General features: G+C 43.5%; 1 protein-coding gene across 1 annotated transcript in view; it reads left to right on the top strand.

Moving 5' to 3' along the window:
* Positions 1-22,962, top strand: part of LOC136829459 (probable methyltransferase TARBP1) — a 67,650-nt gene that overhangs the window by 24,309 nt on the left and 20,379 nt on the right. The window contains exons 5-8 of the mRNA XM_067088149.1: positions 15,089-15,314; positions 16,702-16,854; positions 21,103-21,258; positions 21,966-22,154. Coding sequence (XP_066944250.1) covers positions 15,089-15,314; positions 16,702-16,854; positions 21,103-21,258; positions 21,966-22,154 — 724 coding nt within the window. The remainder of the gene's footprint in view (positions 1-15,088; positions 15,315-16,701; positions 16,855-21,102; positions 21,259-21,965; positions 22,155-22,962) is intronic.

Below are 22,962 nucleotides of genomic sequence, written 5' to 3'. Positions count from 1 at the left end.
TGGGAATTCTCTTTCTGGACTTATGGCATCAAGAGAGTTTACCCCTTAACTTCCTGAAGAAAGAGGCAACCTTTTTATTCATTCAGTAAGCACACATAAATGAATAGAGGTTCTCTTTGAAAACTGTCAGTAAATTTAAACATTGCAGTACACTCCCTGAACACCTGAATTAGCCCTGGTCACTGACCAGCCAGAACTATATCCCCATAATTTTACCCCCAACATGGATAATTAAATGTCAGCATTATCAGCGCTATAGGAAAAATCTTGTCAATTGAGTTACCTGAGGTACCATTGACAGCGCTGCTGCAAATACCGGCTGACAGAGGCCTACATCCTCAATTGTTATTAGTCCGCCATGCTGTGTGGGTGTGTCCCACATCAGGCGAACTTTTGGTCATCTAACCTGCTTTTTCTCCTGTATTTTTACTTTATTGACTGGATTTGGAACTTCTCTCCTGGTTTTAACTTTGGATCAGTGCTTTGGACTCGACTGGATAAGTCAGACAAGAAGATGCTGCCGTCTGCTAGCGCTGCTGCTTCCGCTTCGTCTACAGCTTCAACAACTGAGCCTTCTACTGCAGGAGATGCTGCCACTCATCAGTCCTGCACGTCCTGCAAGCGTAGGAAGAGTGCCCTCAAACACGATCGACATTCTGTTTGTATTTTATGTAGAAAGGTTCAGTGTAGTATCAGTCAGAGATGTGACGAGTATAGGTCTTGGTCAGTAGATCAAATGGAGGATTATTTGAAACACAGAAAATCCTTTGCCTAGAAGAGTAAGCATAGGTCAGGATCAGCTGTAGGGTTACAGTCAGTAGATATTATTCAAGAAGTTAGGGGACAGTTTATCATCCAGTATGTCTAACCTATTTGTAGCCTGATGAGTAAGTTAACAGAGAATATAGATAGTGATAGTAGTAGCATAGTTGATTCTAATCGTTCTTTTTCAGCCCCCTGCCTGTTCCAGAACCAGCCCTAATGGGTGCCGGGGGTTATGGAGAACTGCAAGCCTTGAAGGTAGGTTCTCCTAGCCCCCCTGGCGCAGAGCAGGCAGTGTTAGCAGCAGTTTCCCCCCTTCCCACTCAAGGTGTAAGTTCTGAGGTTGATGTAGAGTTAGGTAAGACACAGATGAGTAGGGAAAATAAGTTAGGAAGTGTTCAGGAAGAGAAGTGGAAGGTGCAGTCTTCTTTGGGTTCGGGTTCGGTTGGGGTTTCTAGTTTGGCAACTTCGTCTTTGGATCCATCTTCGGTTTTATTTTCTGCTTCGAGTTCTTTACAACAGAAGGTTTCTAAGTCCATGGTTCGTCGTTCGGATGTGGTTTCGGGTTTGTTGGCTTCTGTAGTGTTGGAGAATGCTCCTTTGTCTTCGAAGGTTCCTTTTCCTTTGGTGGATGAGTTTGGTTTGTCTTGCGGTGGTGGTAATTCTGGTGATAGGGTTTTCAATTTGGCTCAATATAATGCAGAATTGTTGGGTTTGTCACAGGGTTATAGATTACTAGTCAGGCAATGTTTTAAATTTTGGATTTTCCAACATTCACGATCACATCTTGAAGAAAAAGAATTTTCCTGAGTTTGCTAGTGATGTCTGTCAAGATTATCAAGGGGGAACAGAGTTGGTCTAGTTTTCTTTCTCTAAAAACTATGGCCTCTTCTGCTGCTTCTGAGTTTTCCTTTTTTCCCCAATTTTTTCTAAAGCATCCTTCCAATGTCTTTACACAATCTTCTTTATCAGGTCTCTCTTCAGAGTCTTCTCTCGCTCATCCTGTTTTCTTGCCATTAAGTCAGCAGAGCAAAGAATTTTCATTGGTGCAATCCTGTAATGTTAGAGTTTCAGCAGCTCCCTCTCTCTCTTCGGGGTGGAGGTAAGGTGCACCCTTGGTGGGGCTGTTTTCTTTAGCACCTTACATGGGTCTTGTAGTTTTCTCAGGCTTCTAGTCTACATGCTTAACAGGCGGTTGCGGAGTCTTCCGCAACTCCGTATTTTCATCCTTTACTTGGTTTAAAACGTAATGTGTCCACCGCGGTTCTTGCGGATGCTACGGCATTTGGCGTTTCGTCTGCGCCATCGTTGAGTGTATTAGTACCGATGGTGTCTCCAGCCTCCCCATTGGTTCCGCAGCTCATAGCTTGTACTGAGAAACACCTTTGAGTACTGGACCAGTTGGTATGTTCTCCACCTGTCCAACATTGGCGGTAGGTGCTCCAGTGGTTACTCTGAGTGTGGCCTCTTTCTTTTGTCTCCTTCTTCTACTTCTTTCTCAACTTTTCCTGCGGCTATTTCTGTTCCTCCTTCTAAGGTGTTCATTGTGGGTTCGGCTTTGGTTCTAGGTCATCAGGGAGTTCTTCCTCCCTCTCCCTTAATCAGTGTGACTTCAGCTCCGGATACCCGTCCTGGTGCGGCGTTGGTTTATCTGGCATTGGGTGGATCGGGTGTTGCGGCCTCTCCCCTCGCAGGGGTGGCCATTTGTTGCCCAGGTGTTATGTCATCGTCGCTGGGTGGTGCGGGGTTCGCACAGTCGAGTGCGACTGACTCAAGACTTTTGTCATCGGCTTTAGTTGGTACAGGGTTTGCGCAACCGGGTTACTGTTGGCTCAGGTATGATGGGGTCAGGTATGTCAGGTGTTGGTCTCGCACATCCAGGTGTAGTGAGTTCCGTGTTATCAGGTGTAGCTCTTGCAGGTGGTCAGTCTGTCTCTTTTCCTGTCCCAGTTCGGTCAGACCAGTCTGACAGAGAATGCTCTTTTGAAGAAGAGGAGCCGGTACCAGATACAGGTTTTTTCTCCAGCGAATGAAAGCGAGTATAAACGGATGGTGGACTTTATCCATTCTCTCTATTCGCAGTCCAGGCTCCTGAGGAATCTACACAACCAAACCAAGCAATGTTTGAATCGTTGTAGGCAACTAAACCAGTAGTCTCCCAAACAGCAAGTAAACCGGTCTGGTTTGGCTGAGTCGGGCAGGTGTTGAGGGAGGCGGACTTTTAGTCAGCTTCTCTTATTGGGTCGGGTAGACAGGATTCAACCTTGCTTCCTAATCGGAAGTTGTTCTATAGGGTAGCAGGTAACCCGAATCTGTTGAGGCTCTTCTCTCTCGGGTTCCTTTGTTGAATCATTTGGTAGCAGTTACATCTTGTGAGGCTTGTATTTTGGGGGACACTTTTTGCAGCCAGTCTGAGGCCTTGTCCCACTCTATGTGGATGTTGTCTGGGTTTATGGGGTTTCTCAAACAAGATGGATATACTCCCTCCAATCCTGTACTGTTTGACAGCCTCATCACTTCAGTTTCGATGGGGTTGGCATACTAGGCTAACATTTCGGCTGGCTGTACAATGTTCTTTGGCATGAAGAGGAGAGACTTCTTTTTAAATCATCTTCCGCCTCACTATCCGGACATTCAAAAGAGGGTTCTGTTGAGGGCGCCTTTTGCGCTCTGCAACAGTCTTTTTAGAGAGGAGGATGTCTTCTCCATGGTTAATTAGTGTTGTCGTCGTCAGCAGTAGCACACAGGAGGCTTTGATTCGTGTGGCTGCTCAGGGTTCAGGTGATATGGTCAGTATGACAAACTTTGTTGCTTCTAACTCATGTCTCCGGTGTTGGCAATTATGCATCATCAAGGGTACAGAATGCTGAAGTATCTAGACCTTGGCTGATCCTTGTCTCCTCTTTAGAGGAGCTAGTAAGGGCAAGGGACTTCTTATTGAATCTATGCAAGATACTAGGAATTCGTCTAATCTTTGCCAAGAGTTGCCTGGTTCCAACACAATCTATAACCTTTCAGGGATGAGGATTCTCTCTCTTCCTTTGAGGTTTTTTTTCCCAACCCTGGAGAGGATCCAGTCGGTCCTTCAGCAAGTAGAGGTGTTCCTGTCCAACAGGGAACAGCCGGTATCAGTTTGGAGAAGCCTCTTAGGGAGAATGTCTTATCTCTTTCTTTTAATTCCAGGGTCTGGTCTCTGGATGTGTTTCTCTTCAGGTATGTCTCAGGGCTCACTGGGACTTCCGCAACGAGAACGCAGTTATAGTTTGGAGCGATTCTTGCCTGTCAGATCTTCTGTTGTGTTCAGAAGAAGTGCATCTGACACCCAGAAGGTCTATCGACTCCCCTCTTCCTGATGTTCATCTGTATTCAGATGCCTCAGATCAAGGTTGGGGAGGAACCTTGGAGGAAACCCAGGCTTCGGGCCTCTGGAGGGATTGGGAATGAGAGGAGTCAATAAATCTTCAGGAACTCAGGGCTGCAAAGGAAGCCCTCATGTGTTTTTCAGTCCTAGTGCGCAACAGAGTAGTAGCTCTGTTTTGTGACAATGTAATTCTGTGTTGTATCTGAAGAACTTGGGGGGATCAAGATCAACAGAACTCAATACTATAACACACCTAGAGTCCTGAGAAGGTGCGAAGAACGGAAAGTGTCTCTTCTTCCCCAACTTGTATTGAGGAGTCTCAACTAAGTCACTTTCGTCAGGTATTGGGGGGAGAGTGGACTTTGGCTCAGGAAGTAGTATGTCAGGTTGTCCGGAAGTGGCCAGCATCTGTGGACTTTTTCGCGACAAGATTAAACCATCGTCAACCTGTTTATTTCTCACCAGTGGTGGACCCCATGTCGATAGGCACCGTTGCGACGTTACAAAATTGGAATCACATGCAGGTGTATGCTTTCCGCCATTTGGTCTTATTCATCAGGTAATCAGGAAATTGCGGGAGAGTGTCAAGACGTCTATGACTCTAATAGCTCCTTGTTGGCCCTATGCCCTTGGTTTCCAGATCTCCTAAGCTCCTTACGGAAGTTCTGATGTTCCTTCCCATTCGGAAGATCTCAGACAACCGCATTTTCACCATTATCATCCAAACCCTCGCATGCTGAACCTAGTTGCAGGCGACTGCCGAGCGAGCAGCTAGACAGACCAGACTCTCTAAAGCTGTCTAGACAGCTTTCTTTTAGCTTGAGAAAGTCAACCTGTAAGCTTTACCAGGTCAGCTGGACATTGTATAGAAGTTGGTGTTGTAAGGAAGGTCATTCCATCTCTAGACCCTACATTTCCAAAATAGCTGGTTTTCTTTTATTCCTTCGGAAAGTCAAGTTTCTTTCGTATTTGGCTATTGCTGGCTACCGCTCAACGCTTAGCAATACATGTAGTTTCTGTCTTCCCGAAAACTTCTAGAAGTAAGATCATCCATGATTTTTACGTTCCTTTAAGATTAAACGTCCTGTTTTGCCGACTTGGGCTCCTGTGTGGGATTTGTCGGAAGTTTTAACGTTAAGACATCTGATTAAGAAGGTGTTTTTTTCTTAAGGCTTTAACTACAGCTAGAGAAGTGGGCGAGCTTCAGGCAGTTTCTAGGCTGGTTTCCTAGGTGGGAAGTGATATGTTTTGTTCATGAGACTTACCTGCCAGATATATATATAGCTGTATTCTCCGAAGGTCCGACAGAATTTCAAATTTAGCGGCTGCACGCAGTGGCCGATCAGGTGGTTAGTACACATTCCCACCGCTGAAGCGCGGGCATCAGGAACCATTCCCATTTTCTATTCAGATTTTTCTCTGTCGCCGGACTGTCAACACCTGTTGTCAGTTCCTCCGCCTTTGGATTTCAATATTTTGTCACTTGAGTATTTTGGTTGTTTTTGGTATCGACTTGGATCTGTGACTTGGCATACGCTTTTCTGGACCGTTTTTGGATTTTGCCTTTGACTTTTCTATATATAATGTCTTCCTCTAGCTATCGTGTCTGTAGCTTGGGTGGTTGTAAGGTGAGGCTATCGAAGGCTTCGGTAGACCCTCACACTTTATGTATGAAATGTAGGGTATGGAGTGTTCTGTGGACAATCGTTGCAATGAATGTGAGGGATTATCTGAGGGAGAATGGAAGAAGTACGAATCCTATATGCGTAAATTGGAGCGTGATAGGTTGAGGAGGTCTTCCTCCAGGAGTGCTTCTGTGGACAGTCGGTCAGGATTTCTCATGTTAGTAACCCTGTAGCTTGTAGTCCTAACCCTTTAGTGTTGCCTTCGGGCCCTGAGGTTGTTGCAGAAAGTAATGCTCTGACTCTCGTTCTTGAGTCTATTCGCGCTCTTGAAAATAAAGTGAATGCCCTGCAAGCGCAAAGTGTAGTGTGTGTTAATCCCCTAGTGTTGTGGAGGGGCGTCAGATAGACCCTATAATGCTTCTAGGCCTGGACCTCTGCCGAACTCCCAAGACCGGGGAGAGGGCATGTCGAAAGCCGCATGAAGGTTACGGGACTCCCCTCCGATCTGACGTCCCTTCGGCAGGTCCTGTTGACTCCACCCAGGCTGCCAGGGATCGTGCTCGGGCACGCATCCATAAGGAATGCTTCTCGTCCTCCGACACGTCCTCCCCTTGTCGGGGTTGGAGCGCTCGGTTGGACTCTCGCCCCCTCAAGAGAAGCCTGAGAGGAGAGGACGCTTCACGTCCTCTTCCTCTAGACGTTTTACGCTCGTCCCCTGAAAGTTTCGAGGAAGTCCCTCAACAGAAGAAGTTTCGTCGTGCTACGGATGTTGACGCTGCTCGCGCTAAGGCGGGAGCTCTTTCCCCGTTGGGAAAGAAGAAGACTTCTCCTCTCCACTCTCCTTCTCGCAAATTCAGCCCGTCTTCTAGGAGAGCTGTGTCCCCAACTTGCCAGATTTTGTTAGGCATGCAACAGCAGCTGGATTCTCTTATGGATCGTAGAAAGGACAGGCCTCGTCGTAAAGATTTGCATCTGCCTGTAAAGAAGTCTAGGCCTTCTCACTCTCCTCCCGCTTCGTCGTCTTCGTCTGCTACTTCTCCTGAAGCTTCTCGTCTTGCACCTAAGGAAGGCTTTAAGGAGCTTCCTTCTCACTTTGAAGATTTTGACGTCTCTCCCGATACGCGCCAGGTTCGAGTATCTCGCGCTTCGCGCGCTCCTCACGCTTCACGCGCGCCTCGCCTTGAGTCTCGGCGCGCTTCCACCCAGGACGCTTCGCGCGCGCCTCATCGTGAAGCTCCTTCCGTGTCCGGTCACGGAGCTGCGCGCGCTTCCCGCCAGGACGCTCCTCGCTCTCCTCGCGTTATCTCTTCTCGCCCTGCGAACGTTGACTCCACGCCTGCAGTTTTTCTTGATGATCAACTTCCCGCTTCTTCTGTTCAGGCTCATCAGGATTTAGCCACGACTTCCAAACACGATAGGTCCCGCTTGCGTATCGGCGAATCGGGTCTCCTTCCTCCTTGCTCTCCTGACCCTCCAGCTGAGGAAGAAGAACCCCTTCCGTCAGAGCCCTCGGACGAAGAGAAACACGTTCCTTCTGCTTCTTCCGATTATCAGACTCTGACTTGTCTGTTTAAGGATTTATTTCCTGAAACCTTTCAAGCTTCGGCTCCTCGCTCTCCCCCGTCTCAGTTGGCTTCGTCTCAGGCGAGGAAATCTCCTGGCTTTCTTAAAATGAAGAAATCCTTCTCTACCAAGAGAGCTTTTAAGAAAGTTCAGGACTGGATGACGACTAGAAAGAACCAAGGGAAGACTTCTTTCGCTTTGCCTCCTTCATGTTTGTCTGGGAAATCCGGCATTTGGTATGACACAGGTGAAGATATGGGTTTGACAGTTCCCTCCACTTCTAAAGGGGACTTTGCTAGTCTTGTGGACGCCTCTAGGAGATCTCACTTGTCCTCTTCTAAGGTTTCCTGGACTCTCACTGAAATGGACCACCATCTCAAAGGACTCTTCAAGACGGTGGAAGTCTTTAACTTTTTGGACTGGTGTCTGGGAGTTCTGCATACTAAGGTTACTAGCCCTAGTTCAATTAGTCTGGGGGAGCTGTCCAGTGTACTACGGTGCATGGACAAGGCCGTCAGAGATGGCTCTGAAGATCTGGCTTCGCAGTTTTCGTTAGCTCTTTTAAAAAAGAGAGCATTGTTCTGCTCCTTTTTGGCAAAGTCTGTGTCTCCATCTCAGAAGGGAGAGCTTCAGTTCGCTCCTTTCTCTAGCCATCTCTTCCCCCAGACTTTGGTTAAGGATATCGCTTCCAGCCTTCAGGAGAAGGCCACTCAAGACCTCCTTTCCAGGTCCTCTAAGCGTCCCTCAGCGCCTTCTTCGTCTTCTTCTTTACCACAGCAAGCTAAAAAGAAGCAGCCCTTTTGTGGAGGGGCTTCCACGGGAAGTTTTTCCAAACCCGCACCTCGAGGAAGAGGTTTCCCTAGAGGCAAGGTCGTCCCCAAGAGGGGCGGCAAGTGACTCTTTTCTCCTCCAGATACCAGTAGGAGCCAGGCTTCTTCATTTTGCTCAAGCCTGGAGAGAGAGAGGGGCAGACTCTTGGTCCCTACAAGTAGTAGAGAGAGGCTACCTGATTCCTTTCCTGACTCTTCCGCCTTTGTCTTCGACCCCCAGAGATTTATCTCCCAAGTACCATCCTGCCAAGCAGAAGATACTGTTCGACCTTCTCGAACAAATGCTCGAGAAGAAAGCAGTGGAGCAGGTCTTAGACACAAAATCCCCGGGATTTTACAACAGACTGTTTCTGGTACCGAAACATTCAGAAGGTTGGAGACCTGTCTTGGACGTCAGCAGGCTGAACGACTTTGTCCAGAAGGACAAGTTCAAGATGGAAACGTCTCAGTCAATTTTAGGAGCTCTTCGTCCCGGGGATTGGATGGTGTCTTTAGACCTCCAAGATGTGTACTTCCACGTCCCGATTCATCCACGCTCGATGAAGTATCTCCGCTTTGTCTTGGGGGGCAAGACTTACCAGTTCAGGGCTCTCTGCTTTGGACTCAGCACAGCCCCGAGGGTGTTTACTCTTCTCATGAAGAATATAGCGATGTGGTTGCACCTCTCGGGAGTCAGGATCTCTCTCTACCTAGACGATTGGTTGATCCGTGCTTCTTCGGAACAAAGGTGTCTGGAGGACCTTCATTTTACTCTGGATCTCGTGAAGTCCCTGGGACTTCTGATCAATGTAGAAAAATCGCAACTGATCCCCTCCCAGTCCATCGTTTATCTGGGGATCCAGATGAATGCAGCGGCTTTTCTAGCGTCTCCGTCGCTAGAAAGGTAGGTTCAATGTTGCGAAAAAGTCGCGGTCTTCTTGGAGAAGGAAACATGCTCGGTGAGGGAATGGATGAGTCTGCTGGGGACCATTTCCTCGCTGGAGAAGTTTGTTTCTCTAGGAAGGCTACATCTCAGACCTCTTCAGTTCTTTCTGCTGGAGAACTGGAAGAACAAGGAAGACTTGGAAGAAGAATTGAGGATCCTTCCTTCCATAAAAGACTCCCTCAAGTGGTGGCTCGATCCTGTGAAGTTGGAAAAGGGATCTCTCTCAAGCTTCTGAGCCCCGACCTAGTGTTGTTTTCCGACGCATCATTGGCGGGTTGGGGAGCAACACTGGGGAAAGGAAGTGTCAGGAACCTGGAAAGGGCAACAGGTATCCTGGCACATCAACATCAAAGAGTTGGCGGCAATCTTCCTAGCCCTCCAATTCTTCGAGTCTCAAGTTGCCAATCGCGTTGTTCAAGTAAACTCGGACAACACTCACGGCATTGGCGCACCTCTCAAAAACTGGGCGGAACACACTCTCGTTCCCTGTTCGGCCTTGCAAAGAGAAATTCTCCTCTGGGCTCAAGCTCGCAACATTTCAATCCTCACAAGATTTGTTGCAGGGGTAGAGAATGTTTGAGCGGACCTGCTCAGTCGGCGCCACCAACTTCTACCGACGGAGTGGACTCTTCATCAGGAGGTTTGCCGAGACCTTTGGAATCTTTGGGTTCGCCCTCTCGTGGATCTCTTCGCGACCTCAAGAACGGCGAGGCTTCCCCTCTACTGCTCCCCTGTTCTCGACCCAGGCGCAGTGGCGATAGATGCTCTTCTCTGGGATTGGACGGGGATGGACGTTTATGCCTTTCCTCCGTTCAAAATTCTGGGAGAAGTGCTTCGCAAGTTCTCGGCCTCTCAAGGAACAAGGATGACGCTCATCGCCCCGTTTTGGCCTTCGAACCAATGGTTCTCGGAAATTCTCTTCTGGTTAGTGGACGTTCCCAGATCCCTACCTATGAGAGCAGATCTGCTCAGACAACCCCACTTCGCGAGATACCATCAAAACCTCCCCGCTCTGAACCTGACTGCATTCAGACTATCGAGAAATTGGTCAGAGCGAGGGGGTTTTCTGGCCGAGTGGCACGGGCCATCGCTAGAGCCAGAAGAGCTTCCTCCATCAAAGTGTATCAAGCGAAGTGGGCAACCTTCAGAGGTTGGTGCAGAAAGAAGGGATTTTCCTCTTCCTCGACCACTGTGAGCCAAATAGCTGATTTCCTTCTCTTTTTGAGAGAAAAGCTCAAGTTGGCAGTTCCAACTATCAAAGGATATCGGAGCATGCTTTCCTCTGTTTTAGACAAATCCAGAGGACTGGATTTGTCTAATAATAAGGACCTTCACAATCTCTTGAGATCTTTCGAAACGTCCAAGGTTCCCCGGCCTATTCCTCCTACTTGGAATTTGGATGTTGTCCTCAAGTTTTTAATGACCAGTCCTTTTGAGCCTCTTCATTCAGCATCTCTAAGGGATGTTACTAGAAAGACGGTCTTCCTCATTGCTCTGGCGACGGCGAAGAGAGTGAGCGAAGTTCAGGCTTTCAGCCGTCATGTGGGCTTCAAGGGACACAATGCTGTCTGCTCTTTGTCCCCTACATTCTTGGCTAAGAATGAAAGGCCTTCTAACCCTTGGCCTAAATCTTTTGAAATTAAAGGTTTGACTGACCTTGCTGGACAGAATCCTGAGAGAGTTCTTTGTCCTGTTAGAGCTCTAAGGTATTACCTTAGAAGAACTCAGGACCTTCGCGGTCCCTCGGACAATTTATGGTGTTCGGTGAGACATCCTGTTAATCCCATGTCGAAGAATGCGCTAGCATTCTTCATTAGGAATGTCATTAAGGAGGCACATTCTTGTTGCGACGACTCCAACTTTAAGTTGTTGAGAGTCAACGCCCATGAGGTTAGGGCAGTCGCTACCTCCATGGCGTTCCAGAGAATTATGGCGCTCAGTGATATTCTCAGTGCCACCTTTTGGCGAAGTGAATCGGTGTTTGCCTCACACTACTTAAGAGATGTTAAGGTAGCATACGAAAATTGCTTTTCTCTGGGACCATACATTGCTGCTGCTACAACCTTGGGGTCAGGGGGTAGCTCTGCTCCTATCCTTTAATCCTGTTTAGGAGGGGTTTTTAATTGTGTTTTTGTTGTGTTTTTTATGGTTGTTGGGTCGATTGATGGAGTCAGTCTTCCCAATCTTTTCTGACTAAAGTCTTAGTGCTGGTTAGGTGGTTGGTATACTCGTTTGTCCTTGTTGTATGATCTATGGTCTAGTCACATTGTGGTCATGCCCCCGTTGACAGATCATCTAGTAGTCGCCAGCTTTATAGGTCACTACCTTGCTGGGGTCTCTAGGAAAGCAGAAGCAGGCTAGGGTGACAGTAACCACTCAGTCAGCTATGCTATCAGGTAAGGAACCAAAATAATTTTACCTCTAAACTTGTTTTCCCTTATTCTTAGCTGTCTCTACCCCCCTCCAAAGGTGGTATTCAGCTATATATATATCTGGCAGGTAAGTCTCATGAACAAAATATTTTTATAAGAAAATAAAGTTTGTTCATACTTACCTGGCAGATATATATATTCATATTGCCCTCCCTCCTCCCCTCAGGAGACAGTGGCATTAGAAAATCTGAATAGAAAATGGGAATGGTTCCTGATGCCCGCGCCCCAGCGGCGGGAATGTGTACTAACCACCTGATCGGCCACTGCGTGTGCCACGAAATTTGAAATTCTGTCGGACCTTCGGAGAATACAGCTATATATATATCTGCCAGGTAAGTATGAACAAACTTTATTTTATTATAAAAATATCATATTTGTCTCTTTTTCCAGAATCTGTGGCAAAGTTTGAGTCAGAGGTTAACCCTTTGCCTTGTTCGTTTAGGGTTCTTTATCTGCAAGAGTTCATTACCGGCGATCCAGCAGAGATGTCCTTATGTCCGGTGCGAGCATTAAAAGTCTATTTATCAAAGGTTGAGAAACTCCATCCACGTCCCTTACACTTCTCGTCTCTCCGCTGTCAAAGAATGCGATTAGTTTTCTTTCTGAGGGAGATGTTTTCCCAGGCTTCTCAGGTTCTTCTTCGTCATCTTCAAGCTCTGTATTACCCTGAGCGCACAGTATTCGGAGTATGACCACTTCGTCTCCCTTCTAAGGAAATGTTCAGTGTCTTCTATACTTACCTGAACACCTGAATGATTCCCACCCTCCTCCCCACTTCAGTTTTTGATAGTGAGTGACTCAATTGGGGATGTCAGCCTCTGTCGGCCGGTATTTGCAGTAGCGTTGTCAACGGTACCTCAGGTAACTCATTTGACAAGACTTTTCCTGTAGCGTTGGTAACGCTGACAGTTAATTACCCACTTTGTGGGTAAAATTATGGGGATATAGTTTGGGCTGGTCAGTGACCAGGGCTAATTCAGGTGTTCAGGTAAGTATTACAATATTAGTTTTATTAATTAAAACTTCATAATTTGAGGTATTCTGGTAACTGTGGACACCTCAGGGTAGACCTGTTCATGACCAGTCTTGACACAAAGCTGCTGGTTTGTTGCTTATACCATGTCAGGTTTGATAGCCAAGGAGTTGGGTGCCTTTAATCTTAGGACAGCCTGAAAGTTTACACCTTTTCTGTGTTTGCAATAATTGGGAAAAGTCTTGAACAATTCTAGGATCCAGGAACATCTATACTATAAATTCCTCTCTTGTTGAGTCTGGGGTAATGCATTTCATCACCTTTCTGCCTTCTGTCTTCGCAGAAGACACTGCTAGAATCATTAAACAACTTAAAAACTCTGCAGCCATGGGCATCGATAACATTTCAAACATTCATTTAAAACATCTAGGTCCCCATGGCACACAAACACTGACAAACATAGCCAATTATTCATACGCACACTGCATTATACCACACATTTGGAAACTGGGGAAAATAATAGCACTTCTAAAACCAAACAAAACACCTACACAAGCAGCTTCATACCTATAACTTTACTCTGCACACCATCAAAAGTAGTAGAACGCCTCATCTTACACAAAACCACACCACACATACCACTGTCACCCACTCAACATGGCTACAGACCACACCACTCCACAACAACACTACTCACCAACCTTACACAAAAAATACAAGATGGCATTAACTCCAGACGCCCACCACAAAGAACACTGCTAATCACAATAGACATAAGTAAAGCCTTTGACGCCATCTCTAGACCACTTCTCATCAATGAAGTTTACAACACCACACTACACAACAACACCAAACGCTGGCTCGCCAATTACTTAACAGACAGACAAGCATTTGTACACTACAATGGCGAGTCATCCAAAATCAGAAACTTCCTGAACGGCGTCCCACAAGGCTCCGTCCTAAGCCCAACATTTTTTAACCTATTCATGCATGACATACCAACACCACCTAACAACATATACATCTCCTCATATGCAGACGATCTAACAATCATATCAATACATGCAGACAAAAACGTATGCTCCACACAAGTACAGACTTACATAACACGACTTGAAAACTGGCTCACACAAAACAGATTACAGGTAGCACCAACAAAATCCGCAAGTACACTACTCACTAGTCACAACAAAGAACATCAGTACAGACCCACAGCAACGCTGAACAACACCACAATTCCACACACACACGAAACAAAAATCCTAGGAGTCACATACAACACTTCAATGTCATTTGCTCCACATGTCAGTAACATCATCAAGAATTGCAGACCTAGACTAAATGCACTAAGATCACTAACAGGCACAACATTTGGACAACAAAAAGAAACGCTCATCACAGTATACAAACAATACATCCGCTCCATAATAAACTATGCCAGCCCAGCCTGGCACCCTGCCATATCCAACACACAACTAAACAAACTACAAATAATACAAAACACAGCTCTTAGAATCATCCTTGGCAGTACACAGTCCACACCAACAGAACACTTACACGCCGAAACCAAGATTCTCACCATTAGGCAACACTTAGACATGAGAGGCACACAATTCTTGGCATCGGTCATAAACAACACAAACAGCCCATGCTATTACCTTCACGACCACCCTCCAACACACAGGCAAATAGCGAATACATCACACAGACACTATACAAATATCTTGAATTCTATACCACCACCCACAAACATCACACAAAACAAAAAGCACATCCATACTCACCTCACCAGACAAGCACTTAATAACCTTCCCAACAACAAAATACTCGGCACCACCCCACCCAACATAAGCAGCACAGAAACACAGCTCTCAAGATTGGAGAGAGTACATCTGACTCGACTTCGCTGTGGTCATCACCAATCACTAAACACCTACAAACACCGCATAGACAACACCCAAACAGACATATGTCCACTCTGCCAAGTTAGTCCCCACACAATTACACATCTCTTAGTAGATTGCCCTAACTTGGCAGCCCTTAGACAACAACACAACATCCACACTACCACACAGTTATGGTCAGATCCAGTAAGCGTGGTGTCCTTCTTGCACGGTGCAGGCTTCCTGGCATAACCTTTCTGCCTTCATAGAGACAGTCTCTAGTTAGCTTCTTTCTTTAATTCATTTTGGAAAATTAGGAAGACATTATTCTTTTGGCTCAGATATATCTTTGTTTCCTACAATCTTAGCTCGGATGCACAAATAGGTTTTGTTGAAGCAATGGGTTTGTATGAAAGAATTTATTTTATTTTTAAAAAATTAGGTTTTTATAATATCCAAACTTCTTGAGGCATTGATATTTCCTTTCACATGCAATCCTAGACTGTGAACGTCAATGTATGGTCAAGTGTCAGTCAGCGTTAATATTCAGTATTTCATAAGAAGGTTGACAAGTTGTGAAGATGGTTCCGTTTATTTTCATATCTAGGTTTTCCTTACTGGTATTCTTGTCATTATGTGAAAACGATTATGTAGTGTAATGTAGTTAGTAAGGGAAAACTGTGTGCTCCGTACAGTGTTTATTAATATTTAGTGATGTTCTCATTATTTCACAGCACTGAGTCTGACCAGCAAGTACGAGCTGTTGTCCTTCGTTTCTTCTTGAGCCTTGATAAATGTAATCAGGAAGACAGGGCTGTGGCTGTAGTTGTATATAAACACTTGAAGCAGCAGTATTCCCAGTGCATAGGTGATCGGAGAGACTTTGCTAATTCTCAGAAGCATCGTTATAAATCACGGCTTCTGCAAGTGTTAATGATTTTACTGCCACTGCTTTCTCAGGTATGACTGGAGATAATGTTTATTTTATTACTGTAGTTAAGATTTCGATTGTATTTTGAGTTCTTAACAATTTTGGTTAAATAATCAGGTGTGATTAATTACTGATTTTATATTTAAGTTTATATATCTGGTAACTCAAATACAGTATGGGTATGCAGTACTTTTAGGCTAGGGTACTTCCAAAAGGCGGCAATTAAGCGTATTAAGTGGACATCACATAAATACCATACAGGGAAAGTCTGTTGTGATACATGTACGTACACTTTTCATTCTTGAGTAAATAGCCAAGATTATACACTATGTTTTATATAATCTTATATAATGAGCACAGCTTTGATGAAAATATAACTACCGTAATATAAAAAATAAATACAGTATACATTCTTGTAGTGTGCATCCGGACTAGCAACACAACCAGCCATTATGTAACATTTGTGTATCATTACTCTGCACTGGAAAAAATATTCTTGTACGATATGGAACATGATATAAAATTAAGAAATGTAAAAGTAATGTATTATGTTACAGTACATTGTAGTAAGGAACCTAACTTCAAAGAAGTTTCATTATTGTTTACATTCATCAGCTATTAGACATGCAACTTATACATTGGTATCTTCAGGACCGTATGTGCATATTGTACCTTAAAAAATGTTAAATATGTAATGTGCATCATGACATTAACTAAATATCCTAAATCTGTGTGTAGCCTATACGTACTTACATAGTAGCACTAACTTTGTATCGTTTGCAAATCATTGTTCTCTGTTTTTAGTATTGTAGAGAACAGTAATGGAAAAGCTTTGCACTGTATTGCCTAGATCAAGGAAATCTTTGAAATGTCTTCTTTATATTCATGAGGCGGTATAAATTTCAGTAAATATGCAGACTGTACTTTTATTTTATATTTCGTATAATCTCACATAAAGTGCACATATTGAATACAAAATTTTTATTAGATATGAATGTGCTTGAAATATAGATGTAGCTATAACCTAAACATTGCCTGTTCCTGCTTTTGTATCAGTGTCAAATTAACCAACATTTGCAGTTGTTGGAACTTTTATCTAGAAAATACTGCACAATATTACTGTATATAATATGTATTAAAGAAATATTGTTGAAGTACTGTCTTGTAGTATATTACAGTGCAGTGCCGCAGGTAACATCAGTAGGTTCTGATGTCATTGTTTTATTTTATTAATTTGTTTCACAAAAAATTGATTATAGAGTTTGTGATGTTTATGGACAGTATGTATCCTGTAATGTACTTACATAGTAAGGGAGACATAAAGGCTAATTGACTATTCAAAAGAAATATTTTTAATAATGTTGAATTTTTAAGTTTTGACCTGATGTGAATTTTGCATTGACTTTTCTTTCTCAGGAGGAATCTTGTGATGCCTTAGAATGGTTGTGTGAAGGTCTGATAAAAAATCACCAACAGCCTAGTGTTAGATATATGCAGGAGTGGGGAGTGTCCTTGATCATTATCCATTTTCCTGAGTTTTTCTGTATTTTTGATAAGCATTTAAAACAGGTGAGTTTCTTATGCTGTGAACTAAGATTATTTTCAGTTTGGTTCAGTATCAAGTAATGAAGTAAGTGAAAGAATTAATTCTAGCTACTAAGAAGTTATAGAGTTATGTCCTGATTTCTTTTATGAACACCCTGCATTCTGGTGTTTCATACTTCATTACTGTATTCTGTATTATCCTGTTGAATTGAAATTGCCAATACTGTACAGGCAGTCCCTGGTTAACAGCGGGAGTTGCGTTCCCGGCCGAGCGCCGATAACCGAAAATCATCGATAACCTGAACATCACAGTAATTATGGTAATACAGTAAATGGAGTTTATGATGCTGTAAATGCCGATAAACAGCTTACCAATGCTGATAAACTGCTTACTGGCGCCAAAATTGCTTGCCAATGCCGATAAACCACCTACCGACACTGATAAACTGCCAAAAATCTGGTTAATGACATTGTTAGCCAAGTGTCATAAAACCAAAACGCTGTTAACCGATGCCACCAATAAGCAGGGACTGCCTGTACAGTAATCCATTATTAATGTTATGTTCTACTATAGTAATTAATGTTTAACTGTTATTACTCACAGTTATTCAAAGTCAACCAGGACAGTTAAAGTATTTCCAAAGTACTGTATAGTTTTTCATTAAATATGCAACATAATTTGGAATATGTTCATCACAAACCCAACTACTTATAATTAACACTTTTCATTTGCTGAGTTTTTATATATTTAACAAGATCACTGGGTCACATTTCTAGACACTCAAGGCTTGTTTGGGGGATTTGTTCTTAAATGAGAGGTGAAAATTAGGGCAAGGTAAAGTTAAAGAAGATGGACAGCTAAGTAGGAAAAGATCAAAGGGAATGAATGAACAATAAAGTAAAGAAAGCAATGAATTTGGAGCAAAATAGTTGATACTTTTAACACCTTTAGTACCTTCTGTATTTAGCGCACATTAAGCCATACCTTTTATTGTGTTTTATTTTCTGAAAAGGAGTCCTAAGTGCTTCAGTCCTCGATAAGAAAAGAAATAGCAATCAAGTGGTAGCTTGCCACTGGGGGACCTATTAGAATTGCCTTCAATTATTCACTCACTGCCTTTTCATCTACAGGTATTTTTAATAAAGAAATCATTTTAAGTACCGACTTGAGCGAGGCTGTTGAGAGGGAGTCCTCCTCATCTTCTCTCTTCTCCGTTACTGCCTGGCTCAGCAACTCTGGAGGGAAGTGCACAGACTCATCCTTAAGCCAAGCCATCTTTTGGCTGAGATGTGCCTCTGGGCCAGTGACCAGTGGGAATCCCTCCTTTTGAGGATATTAGCCCACACGTGGCCCACAAGGTTGGCCATGTAAGACAAAGCCTTCCCCGCTGGAGCCATGTACTCCTTCATGGTGTGCCATTTTTCGGATGGTACAGCTTTCTTCATATCTTTCATCTACACCCCTTGGCACCTGTTGAGCCAAGAGAAAACCCTCAATGCCCTTCCCAACATCACTTCGTGGTTCATCATTTCCCCACTGGTGAATTTGGAGCCAGTTTGGTGAAGACTATCCAGGGGTATGTTGCTCCATGTATGAGATTTAGGAGGGAGGTGTCCATCCCTCCTCAGTATTTGGCTCCTACCCAATTTGATGGGCCTGGTATCTCCCGGTCTGTTCCGTTCTGCTGGGTGGTCGTCCAGTCCCTAACGTCGTTGGGAGGCTGAGTCGGATATGGCTCCATGCCCACTGTCCCATCCTGGTGATCGTTGTCTGGAATGATAATGGGAAGCACGGAAACCTGCTCTGCTGTGGCCACCTTCCGGGTAGCACCGTTCCCGAGACGTGTCTCCCGAACCCAAAAGGTGATGTTTTCCTGATTTCACGTTGGTACACCATCTCAGTGATTGGTGCTGGGAATGGTGTTGGGAGGGGTGACGCTCTGCTCTGCTCTATCCCGCTCTTGCCTTGGAGAGGTAAACTGTGATGGGCTTCTAGAATGTGATCTGAAAGTCTTCCTGAATGGGTACTGAGGAGAATGGCTCTTCCAATGATGCCAGTGACCCCGTTCTGTTGTGGCTGAGTAGCGGGAGCCACTCTTGCTAGAGTGGCTCCTTCGCGGTGACAAGCTACACCTGCTGGAATACGGTCCCAGGCGGTGTCTATCCCTCCGCATCAGAGAAGGTCTGGAGGAGAGATCTTACTCTATAGATAGGGATCTCCGTCTTCCCCAGTGAGTGAACAGCTCTTCCGTTCTTCTACTCTCTGATCACCAATTGGTTGGGAAGGACTATAGGGTGATTCCAGCCTGTTGTCCTTTCCCGACTCTTGTTTGGTTCTCCCAACTCCGTCCTACTGCTATGCTGAAACTCTTTCTTGAGGACCTGCTAAAGAACTTGCCAAACCGGGTCTGATTTCTTCTTAGTGGAAGGTACAGAAAGAGGAAAACCATCCTTACCAGGCATGATGGGTATTGTAGAAGGAATTTGTAGTGGCAATGACGGTGGGGGAGAGAGAAGAAATGGGGAAGGTTCTCTGGAGATAGGGGTGGTCTTCTTTTTCTGCCTCTTCTTACTCACAGGGGAAACAGCCATGATGCACATTCTCCATATGAGGCCTCACAGAAACATTCCCGACCTCAGCAAAGATGCACGTAGAATGGGGATCAGTGCCTATAGGCAACCTGAATTTTCTACTGGGCTTGTCCTTGCTCATGCAACGTCGCACTTAGGGTTCCCCATTCTCTTCCATTAATGCAGAAAGAAAGAGAAAGCTCGCTAACACTTGGGTGTGGGGAAAAAAGACACGAACTTGTGCAATCGCATGGGTACTGAACAAGCACTTTCCCCTAACCCAGAAAGATCTCACAGAATGACACTAAAATCTTTTTAATTATGTCATGAAAAACGTGGGATGAGTTTCCCTTTCTCTTCTGTCACCGCGGGAAGCAAGAGAAAGCTTGCCAACACTTAGGTGTGGGGGAAAAAAGACATGAACACATGCAATCATGTGGGTACTGAACAAGCACTTTACCCGAACCTGAAAAGATCTCAAAGAACAACACAAAATCTGTTAAATTATGTTATGAAAAACTCGGGATGGAATCCCCCTCACAAAGAAAATAAAATTACATTATGGAAAACTCAGGATGGAATCCCCCTCACAAAGAAAATAACGCTAAACTGTGCACTTTTTGCGTATTTCGAGATGAAGAAAAATACGTGGGAGACACTTGCTCCTTCACTCCTTTGTCCTGCACTCAGGAACAAAGACCCAAGTCTAATGCACAACAACAAAGATCATCACCACAGAATTGAAGATATCAACACAAAAAATGGTAAACAGGGTCAGGCAAACACTAGGCACTGGGATTACGTACTCTCAATCACCCAGAATAGAAGGAAACTAATATGAATGCAAAACGAGAGACGAATTGGAAAACGTGGGAAAACGAGTTAGGCTGGGAAGACAGTGGGAGAAGGAGGTCGGGGTCAGGTCACACCACGTGACCCAGGTAGCATTAGGATTTTGTTTTTTCAGAGTTGAGTCGAGAACAGCCAAAGCTAGGTAAGCACGGAGTACTCCGTATGTGAAAGTGTAGGTTCGTATGTTAGCAAAAATACATCTATGAGCTTTACTCATTATACCTAGGGGTTGATAGTATTCTCATTAAATCCTCCATGAGTAATGGGTGTCACCCAGAGAAGCCAAACCTTGCATTGATACGAAATCGTGTTGACTCATGGCTGGAACATGGTATGCCGTGAATGTCATTTTCCGAATTTACGAGTAGGAATAAAAAATTATTAATGTATATCTTGAAGCTTGTCAGTTGATACGTATGTAATGATGGCTTAGTGCACATAAGCTCAGTAGAGACCATAGATCTAATTTAGGCTCTTAGTTACCATAAACCTATTGCAATCATTGTTTCTCCCATAAATAGTCATTCTGATATGATAAAATAGTTTTATTTATATCTGAAAATGCACAAAAATTAGGAATTATGTTTATACAACCCTCTGCTATCCTCTGCTGATCGATATTGGCTTTCAGTTAGCCTTGAAGGTAGAATGAAAGTGCAGAAGGGGCTTCTCTGTCAGTGATATTACTTATTTTTATTGGTAAATTTTGATTAAAATTTGGTGTCCCCGTTTTATCAGTAAACATGTCATTTGTAAAATAATGGTTTATATCTTTGAAACAGTACTTTAGGTTAATTATATTTCATTTGCAGTTGTCTTATATTTACATGTGCTCATATATTTTTCCAGGGGACAAAAGAGAGGGTGGGTTGTGTTGGATCATTTTTAGCCTCACTAACTCATGTTGCCTGCACTTCAGAGGACCAACACCTGCTAAGGCAGTCTATTGAGTGTGTTCTACCGTGGTGTATGGCTCAGCATTTCAATACTCGGCTTTATGCTCAGGTATGTGGGTTAATGTATAACGTGTTAATGCTGAAGGAAGTAACTGTTCTAGTTTGCATAGCTATCTTAAGGCTTACTTTCTAAGTGAAATATGGGTAACATTACAGGTATTTTTTACTTCAGATCTATAGTCTTTTTACTTTTTCAAGTACTGTAATGAGTGGATGGCATTGACATTAAAATATACTATAAGCATTAAGCTTCTTTGTGTTCTATCCCCTTGTCCTCACTGTGCGACATCCAGTTTATGCCAAATGATAAGAAAGATAATTGCTACCTATTGATGGGTCAAAGGTACTCTTTCAAGGACAGTTGTTCTTTGCTACTCCTTTGTGTTCAAGATGTAAGAATGTGAATGTCTGGATCAAGTCATTAGCAAAGCACCTAAAGAAGTTTTTCCAGAATATATAGCATTTTTGTTTTATGCAGATGCTAAGTTTTAAGGTCTTATATTTATTCAGAATAAACCCTTAGGTCATTTTGTAAAATTTTAAAGTATAATATTTACTTAGAACAAGCCCTTAGAGTCAGTCTTGTGAGAGTTAATGCTAACTCAATTATCAGTTTAAACTAAATACAAATAATAACAGCAGTAGGGAACTAAAACATAATTAAGTGACTTTTGAAACCTCACTAACACTCTTTGTCACACATATCTAAAACCAGATAATATGGAAATAATTATCCAAAATTTTATTTTATTTAAGGTGTCATTAAGGAAGATTTGGCAGCACTGTGAAAACAAGAATATTACTGAACTTTTGAACGAGTTCAGATCCGTCCAACACTGCCTTCAATTCGTAGCAGAGCAAGGAAATGCAATGCGCAACACACTGAACATGCTAAATGATTTCTACTTTAAAGTCTTCCATCCTCTTCAGCACTATACATTACAGGTAAAGTACAGCAATATGCCATGTTATTTTATTTAAGCTTTTATTGTTATAGACATTATTGTGTTTAGCGTATTCACTATACGTTTACATTGAAGCTGATGCCTGTCCATAATGTAAGCAGTAGATGGAGCAACAGGGAAGATCAATGGGGTTGTATTTTGTTCTGGATTTAACTGAGAAAACTTGCTTTTCCATATGAAGAGATAATAGTACAAAGTCTTGTTATTCTCACATTCACAGTCATGTGGGAAACCATAAAGATGATGTCTTTTATACTCTGTAATATCCTTAAAAATATACTAGGAGATGGTGAGACAATAAAAACCAAGATAATGCTGTATTTTTATGACAGAAAGTCATCTTCACCCTCTTAATTTAGGTATGAGCTTTTCAGTCGAGAAACATGCCAAGTGCCATTTTTAAAATATTGAAGACGGATCCGTGATGTACAAGGATAAAACTAGTGAAAAATAAGTTAAAAATACTTTCGCCCAGGATGGCGCTTGGCATGTTTCTCAACTGAAAGTCTCATATCTCAAAAAGCTAATACAATATTTTAAAGATTAAATTAATTCCTGCATATAAACCCATTCCTTATAACTAACCTTTTTCCACATACCAAAAAATCATCCCAGATGCTGCGGTCCCTCTTTTAAAATAAGAGGGGTTTTGTTGGGCGAGGGGGACTGTCAGATGGTTATACTGCACAAGCATGGGCAATCTCCAGATCCCAAGCAGCTGTGCTTGTTAATTTTTGTCATCTGCTCCATGAGCTATTAGAAATCATTGAGATTAGGAGGCAAAACTT

The sequence above is a fragment of the Macrobrachium rosenbergii genome, chromosome 44 (assembly GCF_040412425.1).
Source record: "Macrobrachium rosenbergii isolate ZJJX-2024 chromosome 44, ASM4041242v1, whole genome shotgun sequence".
Lineage (NCBI taxonomy): Eukaryota > Metazoa > Arthropoda > Malacostraca > Decapoda > Palaemonidae > Macrobrachium > Macrobrachium rosenbergii.
The sequence above is the reverse complement of the archived record's forward strand: the minus strand, read 5'-3'. Positions and strand labels throughout refer to the sequence as shown.